General features: G+C 58.0%; 1 protein-coding gene across 2 annotated transcripts in view; it reads right to left on the reverse strand.

Annotated features, from left to right (window-relative positions):
• Positions 1–39: 39 nt before the first annotated feature.
• LOC122389799 (semaphorin-1A-like) overlaps positions 40–14,002 on the reverse strand; it is a 68,245-nt gene continuing 54,282 nt past the window's right edge. The window contains exons 8-17 of one of the 2 annotated variants that reach the window (XM_043382202.1): positions 9,917–10,005; positions 8,796–8,937; positions 6,234–6,436; positions 5,649–5,877; positions 5,089–5,454; positions 4,664–4,705; positions 4,346–4,468; positions 3,721–3,819; positions 2,944–3,187; positions 40–2,398 (exon numbers count right to left, since the gene is read on the reverse strand). In XM_043382202.1, the coding sequence (XP_043238137.1) occupies positions 2,239–2,398; positions 2,944–3,187; positions 3,721–3,819; positions 4,346–4,468; positions 4,664–4,705; positions 5,089–5,454; positions 5,649–5,877; positions 6,234–6,436; positions 8,796–8,937; positions 9,917–10,005 (1,697 nt within the window). In that variant the 3' untranslated portion in view covers positions 40–2,238. The remainder of the gene's footprint in view (positions 2,399–2,943; positions 3,188–3,720; positions 3,820–4,345; positions 4,469–4,663; positions 4,706–5,088; positions 5,455–5,648; positions 5,878–6,233; positions 6,437–8,795; positions 8,938–9,916; positions 10,006–14,002) is intronic. The other variant, XM_043382203.1, reaches the window with a different exon arrangement.

The raw sequence follows: 14,002 nt of genomic DNA on the forward strand, positions 1-14,002 counted from the left end.
TTTCCACGATATCCGCGTTTGAACTCTTAAAAAACCATGGACATGGCATTCACTGTATTTAAACAACTCATAATCTTCAGATATGTACACTATATAGAACAATACACAACATCGACCGCGTTCCCGTAGACCGTTTGCGCCCGCTCGGGCCGCGCTGACCTCGGCCGTTCCCTGCCTGGAGCGAGTCGCTCCTCTGTAAGGCACTGGACGCCTGGGGGCGACCCCGCCCGACCAGCGCTCCGCGCGGCCGACCGCCGACATCGCCTAATATCAGCATTCATGATCGGTGGTACATTCAGGATTCCTCCGGCGCGCCCAATACCGGACGGGACACGATCGTATAGAGCGGCGCCGGGCGCGCGGCGTTCGTATACGACAGTAACACACATACAGAGGCGCCCTCATTGTCATCACAGATACGGACCTCACTTGCGCGAGCGACCCAGCGCGGCTTAAAGGTAGTGTGCCAGCTTTCTTGGACCGTATGGAGTTAATGGCCCAGATAAGGAGAACCGGATTTTTAGAACTTATCCATACCTTCAAAACTCATGGAAACGTCTTAAATTCTTCAAATTTTGAGTACCCCAGTGCGAAATTCGCCCCGACGGGTTGTCGGTCGTACCCCAACCACATTTCACACCACTATGAACAATAAATGCACACACTGAAATCGCTATTACCGATATGCTCATCCAATCAAGTTTCGATAAACCCGTTCATCATCATCTCCTGCGGTTTCGAACACGCCTGTTAGGTGGCTTCTGATGCTCGTCGAGGTCGGAATTTCCAAATACGCGTGGTGCGTCGGGCCGCGCGCTCTGACTTCGGCCAAGAAAAATGCGTCAGCTGATCATTGTCATTTCTGCCACTTGCGTGTGGTGAAATGGGGTCATAACTTATAAGACGGGTTTTTCATATTAATTATTTTACATAAAATCATATTTCAAACCATAAATAATGTTCGACAGCCAAATAAAAGAAACAATACCAATACGGGCTTACAGTTTAAGGCTCGACATTGTGTTGTCTACGATTAGACAGCTGATAACTCATTCCCGTACGTCGTATGGTCGTAACACTATAATGACCTTTGCTTATTGTCACAAGTGCGCCGCATTCGCGATTGTTGCCCGACGCCTGTTTGCAGGTGAGCCCACTACAGTTGTTATACATATCTAAAAACCGAAAAACTTTTAGGCCAAAAAGGCACTATTCCAGGCCCATTTTTTTTTTGCGATATTAGGTAAAAACAGAAGCTTCTTATCCAAGGAAAAATAAAATGGGAAATCTTTCAAAGGTGGCACACTACCTTTAAATAGTGCCCCGGACGACCCGAGCACGGGATGAGGGGTGAGAATACTTTGCAGGATGATCGCACTCACACAGACCCCTCACCGCACCTGACACCGCGACCTAACGCACACACACACACACACAAACAGAAGCACCCGCGCTCAGAAAACTGGGAGACTGACCATACTCGGTGACACAATTTATACGCAACACGTCATCAGTACCTATTGTATACAACATCGCGATAATTAATGGGTATGTACAGATGCGCTATGAACAGCAGCGTTGTGCCCCGTCTTTAGGAGTGTGTGTATCTCGGGAGCATCACCTACGGCGCCCGGCCGACCAGCGGCGGCACACAAACACTCAAACATCCAGGGGTCCCACCAGCGCCTCAAACCGAGAAAAAAGTCAACCACACAAGCACTCAAGTCAGGAGGTACACCAGAAATCGCACACGCATTTGTACGGGGATGGCGCCCACAGCTGCCCGCGTGCTATATAAAAATAAATTCCATAAAAGAAACGAACCCCGCGGCGGGACACAAAAGATACAGGACACAGGCTCGACGAGAAAAATAGTCACAAAATTCACTCGCGATTCCGCTGGCTCAAAAGGTTGCGGGGCTGGCCGGGCTGGGTCGCGGACCGCAGGACCGTGGACCACGGACCATTGGACCGTCGGACCGCCGGCCAGCCGCCGCGATAATCTCAGTAAGGTCGCTGAGCCGCGCGCTGGCGACGCGCCACGGAAGCTCGGTTTAGCATCGGATATCACTCTGGGGCCCACAGCCGACCCGCGGCGTGGGCCTCCCCAACAGACACTACACCTCGTAACACTCCCCCGACCCCATCAGTGTCCGGCACTGCTCCGTCGGGAACGCTGAGAACTCAGTCCAATCCTCCCGACACGGGCGGCGGCACGGCCTGGGCGGCGGCGTCCAGTTACAAGTACATTTTGCGCACCTTTTGCACCGGTTTACTGTCTGCGGCCGAGTTGGCGTTCTTGCCGTTGCTGTTCTTGGTCTGGTTGACCACCAAGTTGATCTGCTTGCCGCCGTTGTTGACAAGGAACGCCGGCTCCGTGTGGAAGTTGCGCTCGCACCTGCCGAAGAAGGAGATGACGTCAGTACGGTGATGTGGATGTGTGACGTCAATTGGAGTGATGTCACGGAAGTAGCGTGGGCGTGCGGTGACAGCTGATATTACTGATGATCAGTGACAAGGAAAAGCTTTGACATGTAGCAAAATAGCATGTGGACACATCAATCATAAGTTTCGGTGAACACATGGGGAGCGGGCGTGGAGCCCGTGCGCCTAGCTGCCCCAGGAAAAACCGGTGCGCTGGACAGTTTCCGTTAGTTGTCGTGACATCAGGTCTGTCCGTCTGACCCTGCCACAATAATTGATAACCATCATACGATTCCAATCACGCGATTTGCGAATGACTCGTCCAATGACTTCAGCCGTGTTCTGTCGCACGCAATCGTGGCAAGCAACTTCCCACGCAAACGGGGCAACCATTCACATCCGTGACACTGCGCAGCATTGCACAAATCCACTTACCATGGTTTGGAAACTACGACCGAAACCTACAACCTCGACGCCCAGCGCGGCACCCCACTGCCTGAGCCTCCCCTGTTCTCTCACCTGTTGTCTGGTTTGACGACGACATGCGCGGCGGCGGCGGCCGCTTCCAGCTGCTTCATCCTGGACTGGCGGTCCAGGTGCGGCGTCTCGTAGTAGGGCTCGCCGCGCGCGCGCCAGTACCGTCTCGAGACGCACCAGCCGACGCCGAAGCCGACCAGTACGGCCAGCAGGCACGTGCTGACGACGGCGATGGCCAGCGTCTCGGCCGTGTAGACGCCGCTTGGTCGACCCGAGTAGCGCGACTCTGCGCGGAGGGGAGGGACAGGGGTTAGTGCGGAACCCGGCTCTAAACCAAACTGGTCCTAGACCGTTTCGCTTAATTGTAAGAACAGGCCAGTGTGGGTGAAAAGACACCGTTTCTAACGTGTGTGGTCTACCAACAAAAACTCTACGATCGTCAGCAACTCGAATCACGTTCTTGCAATGTGCTTCATTCATGACATCATGCCTGAGCCGCGGGAAAATCGAATCACTGCGTGACCTAATGGGAAAGACGCGCCAGTACTCGTAATTCCAACACTGACAACCTTCGCCGTACCATGCACTGGTAACCCAAACGTAAACGTCAAAAATAGGTAAGGTGAAAACCCCACACTCACGATGCCATCATGGGAGGGGCCTACATTCAGCAGGGAGGCTTATTTGAGGCTGGCACCATTCCTATCGCACATAGCTATAGACTGAAATGTAATCCAGCAAAGTTTAACTTTTTGACGTCGCTGCGGGTGACGTGATATAGACATTAGACAATCAAGCCGATCCGCCACTTCTGCTTACCTTTGGCCACGGCTCCCTGGAAGGACTTGGTGCGTTCGACGATGTCCAGCACCCTTTGTCCCTCGTCGGCCTCGTATTTCTCCCGGTCCAGTTCGTTTCCTGTGAACGGAGATAAGTCTGTCAGCGCCGCTGCCTAATACCACTGATACCTCCCCAGCTGGTATGTCTGTGAAAATACACAAGACGACGAGCTCCTCCCTACACTATGACTGACACTGAGCGCCGGGCGGCTGGCGGGGCCCAGCGCCGGCCACTGAGAGCCGACAGCCATTCGGCACGGCTCGCGGCGCCGTTTCAGGCTGATAACGCTGATATATCGCGGCGATTGTGGGCGCCGGACGGTGAGTGACACACCACAGAGTAAACTCAGGCGCCAGCGGCGACGGCGGACCGATCGTACTACAGAGGCTGACACTCCCCGCCGGGGATAACGGGACGACGGACTTAACACAGTGCAGACAGACGGGCTTTTACCAGACAGACTAGCACGGTGCTACCGACGCGTGAATCACTTCTACCTGCGCCACATGCCGTGTCCCGTGAACAGCTAGTTTGACCAGTCCTACAGTGTTCGGGGCAGCTCAGACCGTGCGCGGCGCGGTGCGGTGCGGGTGCGGGTGCTTACCATCGTCCTCATCCTCGGACGGCTCGCCTCCGGGGGCCGCCGGGGCGGTGCTGGGGTCGGCGGCGGAACCGGCGCAGTCGCACGCTACCGGCGCGCTCTGCGTGGTGCTCGGACTGGCCGCGGCTACAAAACAAGCGGAAACAGAAACGGTGCTCAGCGACTGAACAAGACGCCACGACAGGCCGGGCAGGCAGAAACAAAGCGGACGAAATCAGAACGGACGGGTGCGCCGGTGCGGTGCAAACACAACACGACGTGAAACTCAACACCAATAGAAAAAAGCGGAACGTAAAAAAGAAGACAAAAGAGCTGACTTACTCGTTGCCTCTTGGAAGAGAATTTTCGGCTCGCGGTCCTCGCCTGTAAGCAGGGAATACGTAGTCAGCTATCTGCGCACTACGGCACAAAACCACGAACACTACTATAGCTCTCTGTCTACACATCAAACTGGCGATGAACCGAGACAAGACGACACAGATCACGAGCGACACCATGCGATACTTCACAGGTCACGCCGCTAGTCTATCGTGATCAGTGCGTGCAGAGCCCATGCAAACGGTACCGTTCAATCTAAACACTCTGGCCTGGGCGAGGCCGTGCCCGGTTCGGATGGGCTCGTCTGGACGAAACAGGACAGAGCACCAGCGATAGGACACGAGCCAGACGCGGCGGCGACACCAGCGGTTACCACCGACCGTCACCAGCCGCTATCACCAGCGGTGACCACACGCCCCACCGCTCACCTCTGGGACAGCGCGGGTGATATCCTCCGGTGACGTTCTGCAGGGGTTCCACGCCGGCCGGCCAGTCGGCCAGCGGCCGGCACAGCCGTTCCACCTCGTCCCAGGCGCAGTACGGGTCCCGGAGGCGGACACAGGCCGAGCAGTGGCCCACGCGGCCGGCGCCGCAGCGCGACAGCGGCACGGCGCGGATCTCGTCGTCGGTGACGACGATGAGCCGCGGCGGCTGGCCGGGCTGCCGCGACACCAGCAGGTTGGTGATGGTGGCCGCCGTCGGGAACACGGCCAGCTCCTCGACGATCAGCGGCTCGGCGGTGGGACGCGCCGCGCCCGACGCCACGTTCACCGCCTTCAGCACCCGGCCGTCGTCTGAGGGAGAGGGAGCCATGGGTTAATGGAACGACGACAACTGCACGGCAGGGCGTATACGCTTGAATACTAGAGGAAAATGAATGCTATTGTGAAGCATAAAACAACACTTTTTCAGGATTGTCAGCTAAGCTTCGCAGCTAAGTTCATCAGGAGCCACCGTCGCTCTGTTTCATCCCTCCTTCCATCCTCACCTGTGGCGATGAATAGGACGTCGTAGAGAGTGCCATCGGCGGCGCGGACCTGCGGGTCCACGGCGATCTTTGTGAAGCGCTGGTGGAGGCTGGTCCTCATCAGGAGCGGCTGACCGTGCAGCGTCGGCACCGCAGAGTCCATGAGCGGGTGCGACCGGATGAAGTTGAGGTGGACGTCGGGCAGCGAGCGCGAGTCGTTGACACACCGTCCCGGCCTCGGCTCCGGAACCTGAGGGTAGCGGGGTAGCCAGCGAGGTCAGAGGGTGTGCTAGGGGAGGGGTGAGCTGTGAGGTAACGTGTGGGTGGGTTTCATTGACAAAAAAATATGACATCAGCTTGAGCTTCCGTTGCTGTTAACCGCAGCATCAACAGCAAAGCCACACCAAATATGATCGACCATAAATGTCACACCACTAATCGCTTGATAATTCCAAACAAACAATCTTGTTGCAATGCCCAGCAACAGAAGCTTTGCCACACTGACATAATATCCACTGTACCAGGCACATAAACCCACTGCACTAATGCCTCGACATCACCAAACCTCGGCGTCCTCCGCCACCTCTGGCGCCACCTCACACCCACCTGCGAGTGCGTGGTCGGCAGCCAGTTGGAGTTCATGTCGTCCTGGTGCTTGAAGTTGCCCTCGAACGTGTCCATGACGTCGGTCAGGCGGAAGGCGCAGACGGCCGAGCCGGCGATGCTGTTGACGGGCGTGGTGAAGACGGCGTAGAGCACGTCCTCGAGCTGGCCGCCGTGGACGCCCGTCTGCACTGACGAGATCGACTCTGAGGGGAGAGATGGAGGGGGTCAGAGGGAAATGTGAGGGAGAGGGGCGCGGGAGGAGAGTGGGGAGACATGGGCAGGGGTGGGAGATGACTGGGAGACGAGCGTGGTCCTGTCACCGTCCCCAAACTCAAGAAATTGTGTTAAATTGTCAGTTGGATCTCTGGGAAAATTGGGATTGTGGTGATTGACTTGGAGACGAGACGGATCATTCCACCGATTTTCTTCCTCATTAGATCACAATTTATCGAGCAATGTGTTCCGAACGCTACCGTAATACGATCGTGTGCGGTGGATTATCTCGACAAAACTCTCCTGTCAGTGTATCAAGAAAAATGGTCCTCGGGTCCAGTCCCAGATTGGTACAAGTTAAATCAATTGAGAGCAATGTCAGCGGCCACAAGCCCAATTATGTGTCAAGGTCGAACACATTGTCGCCGCCTTTGAAGATCACTGACGCGAACTTGTTTCGGGAGATCTTTAATCATAATTACGTGTTAAGTCGAGACGAAATCTCGAGCCATGCGTGCCTCCTCTGGAAATGTTTCGTAATTACCCGAGCGACAAGACCGGCCGGAGCAGTAAAATGCACGGAATGATGGTTAAACCCTTGTAACTGCTCACTCAGAATCACCAGAGGCAGGTCATGTCGAAACCTCGGCGTCCGTCCGCTCTTATCAGGACGGGGTGACAGCGGACATCATAGATGTCTGCCCGGGCGTCCGATCGCATCACTTTGCATGTGTGAGCACCAGCCATCCCGCGGATCGCCCAGACTTCTCATCATTACCGGCGTTTACTGTTCACACGGTGAACCGATCTGGTCGGTTCCCACCGCGATACCATCACCCAGTTGCCATGGCGACCGGTGGGCGCACCATGAGACGGTCCGACGGACGGGGCTCGGGGACAAACAGAGCTGGCCGTCCGACCCGTCTCCCGTCAGCTGATGGTCTGATTTCGTCAGATTACGGCCCCTCCCAAACAGTGCACCAGCCGGCGCTATAATCTCTCTCCGGGGAGCCGCCTCATCATCTCTCAGCTGAACTAACCGGGCTCAGCCAACTCGGACGGTTTAACCCGCGCCGACGCTATTTTCCCCGCACCGCCGTCTGATCCAGGTTACCAGAACTGGGTTTATTCGTCTTACCCAACACCACCCTGCAGATTATGACGTAAATGATAAGTCTGGGCCCTAGAGTTACGCCCATCCCCTGCTCTGCACCTTAAACGAGCCAGCCCAGGGGCGCAAACAGAGCAGCATCATCAGGGCAGTGCACAGACGGGTAACGAGGGCGGCAGTTTCCGGCGCTTCAGAGGACGCCTGCTCCGCCGCCGCTGCAGACCCCGATGGCGTCATTGAGCGGGCAGACAAACAGACTGGTCAGTGCGGAGGGCCAGGGCTGGTGAGACGATACACCGCAGGGAGGGTGTGCTCACCCTCTCGGCAACGTGTCTTTCACACGAGCCTGCTGAGTAGATATGAAACCAGCAAAATCGTGGAAACAAAAGTTAAATTCGTGAATGGATCATTCCGATCATTGAGCTTTGAAGAGAGCAGAAGATCAACGAGGTACGAACATTGAAGTTTCCGAATGAGGTTAGCTAAAAAAATTTTCTCTAAACTTTGCGTGCTGCCAATCGCGACCACGGTCATAACCGCGGTCGGTCACGGTCACGATCAAATTCACGGTCACGGGCAGGGCCACGGTCACGAGCGGCGGGCAGCTGGCGGCTGCACTGGTAACCTAATGGAGCGTTCAGCTGCATCACAGCGGCGGCGGCCCGGTCTCTAAAGGGGCCATTTATCAGAGCTCCGTAAACAGCCAATTGGCCACAGGTCGACCTGGGCCAGCGGCGCCCAAGGTCAGTCCCTGTCCCGACCCCCTCCCCGGACCACAGCCCAGCCCCGCTGAGTGTGGTAAACAGATACCGGGAGAGGGGGGAGCTAATGCTAACCGCAGATGAACATATGGCCCGCAGACGGCGGCGTGGCACCAGCGAGAGTTCGACCCTCTCCCTCCCTCCGCCGCCAGCCGCCCGACCATTCAGCGCGGTCACGTGACGTGTCGGCGGGCGTGAACCACGGCCGTGTCCGGGGTCATGTGACCCGGCGATGCCGTCGCCCGCACCGTGATGAATTGGCTGATTATTGTACAGAAGCCGTGGAGGGGGGGGGGGATTTGAACCACACTGACGTGTGGAGGGGCGCGAGAGAGGGGAAGGATGGTGACTGGTGATTATAGCTCGCGTTCAAGTGTGAGCGGAACCCTCATGGTCCAATGTGCTGCTTATAACGAACCGTCAAAGGACTCCATACAGTTCAAATCTGGCACGACTTCTCCTATGCTGGCTACTCACGGATTTCGTCGAAGTAGAACGGGTACTCTCCGGGGATGGAGCAGTTGAGCCGCGACTTCAGGAACGACGTCCACTTGTTTCGGTACTTGTACGAGCCACCCTTGTCGTTCTTACAGACGCGGGCCACGCGCGAGTAGACACGCTGCAAGGGCACGGAGCACCGGGGTCAACGGAGGTCACAGGCCGCTCAGAGGTTAACACTGCTCAGAGGATGATCCAGTACATGACAGACCACACCATAAGGAAGAACAATGGCAAAGCACGACCTCCTTGTAACACAAATGCATCCAAAAATAAGCACAGCTCGTAGAAGTGCGGTGACCTGTGTCCATTTAACCCAGCCGACAGCTTAGCGAGTCATCACCGTCGGTTTTCCAGTCCTCCCCGGCCGGTTTGGTCACAATAAAGGTGTGGCTTGTTTACGACAGTACGTCTCCGTCACCGTGCACCAAACCACACTGCGGTCAGCTTATCCGTCTGGCTGCTCTCCCCCTCCCCCCCCCCCCCCGTCATCTACCGCAGTAGGTGGGGTGACTGGGGATATATGGGATCGACTGGCTCATCATGGGTATCGGACAGAACGTTACAGGTCACCGGACAATGACCCAGTGGGCAGTGGCCAGCAGACAGTTAAAACCGGACAGCAGGTCAGAGGTTTGACGACCGGTCACTGGACAGGGGACAGTCGGACAGTGGTCACAGGTTTGACGACCGGTCCTGGACAGGGGACAGTTGGACACTGGACAGGCAGTCGGACAGTGGTCACAGGTTGGACGACCGGTCACCGACAGTGACCGAGGCGGCTTGGCGGTGTCCCAGGGCGCACGGCGCTTCCATGAAATGTTTACCGAACGCTGCAAGTGTATGTCTAAGCATACACATACACATCGAGCGGGCGGGGTTACGTCAGGTAGTTACCAGATCGAAGGGCGAGTTTTTAGTAGGTTTACCGAACAGGGTTGGTTGCCAGACCCGACTACTGGGTGGAACAGTTCAGTTGTCAAACAACTTGTCACAGAGAGGAGCCGTAAGACTTGTGCTGAGTTCTCAGGACAGGCCACACGGAGCGAGTTGTCACTACCCAAAAATGCCGTGTGATCCGCTAGGCTGTCAGTGTTTACCTTTCCGCAGTTGATGTACTCGACGGCTGTCTCTCGGAAGAAAAAGTAGACAAAGTCTCCGTGGTCGATCGACCCGACAAAGCTGGGAGCTGAAACAGAAGCAGGGCTGGGTCAGACTGCTGATCGATAGCACAAAGACACAAATGTCACCGCGCCAGATCACATACAGGGGTGTGTCCTGTGAGCTGTGACAGCGCCTACGATAACTGACAGCGGGCAGTATCTGACCCCAGAACCGGGTGTGTCCTGTGAGCTGTGACAGGACCTACGATAGCTGACAGCGTGCAGTATCTGACCCCAGATACAGTGCCGGTCAAGGGGTCCGTCTTTGTGTCGCGGACTGTTTGCTGTTGGTGAGCCGCGACTGGTCCCTGCGGTGGTGGATGGGTTGTGTCAGCGGGCACGGGCTGACCGCTGGTGTAACTCCACTGGCCCGTCTGGTGTTTGGCTCGAGGTGTGACAGCGTGAACAGTCAATACAGCTGGTTACAGGAATAAACCAAACTGACCTCGAGCGCCGCACATGCCCCGGAACTACCGACAAAGACCGTGACACACAGACAAACACATCACGGAAGAACGGGTTGGGCCTCGCAGCTCGTATAAACGCTGACCTCAAACCGAGTCGACTTCACCAAAATCACTTTTGACGGATTTATCAGTGTTATTACCTGTGGTCCATAAATATCGTCTGGAAGGCCCACTGCCCCAATATCGCTGACCCTATCTGCGAGCGCTACAAATCAGAGCGGCGCGGCTGAAGGACCACCCAAGCCGGAGGGCGCTCTTGGGGAGGTGGCCGCCGGCACGGCGGGAGCACGGGCGGTAATTTCGCGCACACCAGTGGGCCACGGCCGCGGGGACCCGGCCCGGCCCGCCGCCGAGTGGCTTTAATATCGGCAATCATGGCGCGAACTCGGCCACTGGGCAGTGGCTGGGTGGTCCGCGGCCGTCCGAGATGGTCGGTCTCCGGCAGGAGGCAGTAATTTGGGTGAGACTGCGGCTAATCAGAGGTCCTCGGGGTGGGGCTATCCACCGCGCAGGAGCTGCCCCTCCGCTCTCTCCTCGTCCTAAAACGCATCTGGGTCTTACGTATCTCAGACACGCACAGTGTGGCTCATTGGCTCTCTTTTGGGTAGTGATATTTCTCTCAGTCACGCGAAGCTTTACCAATAACGTCTCACTAGGCCTCGTTGCGTAAAAGGCACCCGTCGAGATCACACAAGATCGCTGTCGACGCTGCAGTCATCGCCATCGACGTTTCCCCATGCGCCTTCCCACCCACAGTCTCATACTGATCAGTGGTAGTCAGATGAGCTATAGCACGCGCTCCCCTCGGTCCCGGGATCAGTTTCTCATTATCTTCTACATGCATCAGTGTGAGACGTAATAGCAGCAGACAGCGGACTAAAACAAAGCGGGATCGTATGGATATTAAGGGCTAACGCATAATTCATTACTCTGGGCTAAAAGACTCGTGTTGGTGTTTGTATTGATGTTGTGTCGGGGCTGTGAGGTGCGAGCTGCAGGCGGAGAAATGTGCCCATCATCCCGGAGCGCCCTGCCTCTGCAGCTGGCAGTGGGCTCCGCTGAACCACACCGAATCGACACGAGAACGCGTGCACGGCCAATAGCACGGACCCGGGCGACAGTTCCGCACTGACTCCTGCAATACGACCCAAGTCGGTGATTGCATAGCCCCCCCCCCCGGCCAGCGCCACCGCGCGCGCGCCACGCAATCCGACCCAAGTCGACGATTGCATAGCCTCCATCCAGCGCCACCGCGCGCGCGCCTTGCAAATCGACCCAAGTCGACGATTGCCTGCCTCCGTCCAGCGCCGCCGCGCGCGCGCCTTGCGATCCGACCCGAGTCGACGATTGCGTGCCTCCGCCAGCGCCACCCCGCGCGCCACCTTGCCACTCGGCCCCATCCGCCGCTGACCTTGTTCCGCACTGACTCCTGCAAACCGACCCAAGTCGGCGATTGCATGGCCCCCCCCCCCCCCGCCAGCGCCACCGCGCGCGCGTCATGCAATCCGACCCAAGTCGACGATTGCATAGCCTCCATCCGGCGCCGCCGCGCGCGCGCCTGCAATCCGACCCAAGTCGACAATTGCATCCGCCACTTACCTGCCATGCAATTCGACCCAAGTCGACAATTGCATGGCGCGCCAGCAATTCGACCCAAGTCGACAATTGCATGGCCTCCATCCAGCGCCGCCGCGCGCGCGCCTGCAACTCGACCCAAGTCGACAATTGCATCCGCCGCTTACCTTGCCATGCAATTCGACCCAAGTCGACAATTGCATAGCCTCCGTCCAGCGCCGCCGCGCGCGCTCCTGCAATTCGACCCAAGTCGACAATTGCATCCGCCGCTTACCTTGCCATGCAATTCGACCCAAGTCGACAATTGCATGGCGCGCCAGCAATTCGACCCAAGTCGACAATTGCATAGCCTCCATCCAGCGCCGCCGCGCGCGCTCCTGCAATTCGACCCAAGTCGACAATTGCATCCGCCACTTACCTTGCCATGCAATTCGACCCAAGTCGACAATTGCATAGCGCGCCAGCAGTTCGACCCAAGTCGACAATTGCATAGCCTCCATCCAGCGCCGCCGCGCGCGCTCCTGCAATTCGACCCAAGTCGACAATTGCATCCGCCACTTACCTTGCCATGCAATTCGACCCAAGTCGACAATTGCATGGCGCGCCAGCAATTCGACCCAAGTCGACAATTGCATAGCCTCCATCCAGCGCCGCCGCGCGCGCGCCTGCAACTCGACCCAAGTCGACAATTGCATCCGCCGCTTACCTTGCCATGCAATTCGACCCAAGTCGACAATTGCATAGCCTCCGTCCAGCGCCGCCGCGCGCGCTCCTGCAATTCGACCCAAGTCGACAATTGCATCCGCCGCTTACCTTGCCATGCAATTCGACCCAAGTCGACAATTGCATGGCGCGCCAGCAATTCGACCCAAGTCGACAATTGCATAGCCTCCATCCAGCGCCGCCGCGCGCGCGCCTGCAACTCGACCCAAGTCGACAATTGCGTCCGCCGCTTACCTGCCATGCAATTAGACCCAAGTCGACAATTGCATAGCCTCCATCCAGCGCCGCCGCGCGCGCGCCCGCAATCCGACCCAAGCCGACAATTGCATGCCTCCCCAGCGCCACCGCGCGCGCCACCTGCGACTCGGCCCCAGCCGCCAGACCCCTGCAATCCGACCCAAGTCGGCGATTGCATAGCCCCCCCCCCCCCCGCCAGCGCCACCGCGCGAGCGCCATGCAATCCGACCCAAGTCGACGATTGCGTAGCCTCCATCCAGCGCCGCCGCGCGCGCGCCTTGCAAGTCGACCCAAGTCGACAATTGCATAGCCTCCATCCCGCGCCGCCGCGCGCGCGCCTGCAAATCCGACCCACGTCGACAATTGTATGCCTCCGCCAGCGCCACCGCGCGCGCCACCTCGCAACTCGGCCCCGGCCGCCACTTGCCTTGCCCCCCCCCCCCGGCGCCCGCCGCCCCCCCCCCCCCCCGGCGCCCGCGGCCTCCCTACCGCCGCGTACCCCCTGCCCGCACCCGTGTTGCTTCCCCGCCCCGCAGCCTATCGCTGCGCCCACCTGCCACCGGTCATCCTGCTGTCCGCCACCTAGCTCCATGTCGTTGTCCTGTTGTTCGATCCACTAGGCCAAGTATCCGCCGTGCACACCGTGCAACACTCAACCGGCGTCTCCTAAGCCAGAGCACTGTTCTCCGCACTTCCATCACAAATATGGAGTAGGTCCCTGTGTCGCACCGTCACTCCTCTCCTCTCGCGGTCGCGGCCGCTCCCCGACTGAGCTCCCCATGTTATTGCCCGCCCGTCGTGTTTGCGCGCGTCCGTCCCCCGGCTCAGGGCCGCCGTGGTCGCGGCTGGAGCCCTCAACGGGTCTTATCGGCGGCGGCCGATAAGACGGTCATGAGCAGCCGATGGATGAGCCCATCACCAGGCGTCGGATTGGACTGTGACGGAGCCCGCCTGCGGCCGGGTCCCGCGGGGTTTGAGGCGGACTGCCGGACCAGTGCGGAGTGTCAGACCGACACACACC

This window comes from Amphibalanus amphitrite, unplaced genomic scaffold (genome assembly GCF_019059575.1).
Source record: "Amphibalanus amphitrite isolate SeventyFive unplaced genomic scaffold, NRLGWU_Aamphi_draft 000373F_arrow, whole genome shotgun sequence".
In the NCBI taxonomy this organism is placed as follows: domain Eukaryota; kingdom Metazoa; phylum Arthropoda; class Thecostraca; order Balanomorpha; family Balanidae; genus Amphibalanus; species Amphibalanus amphitrite.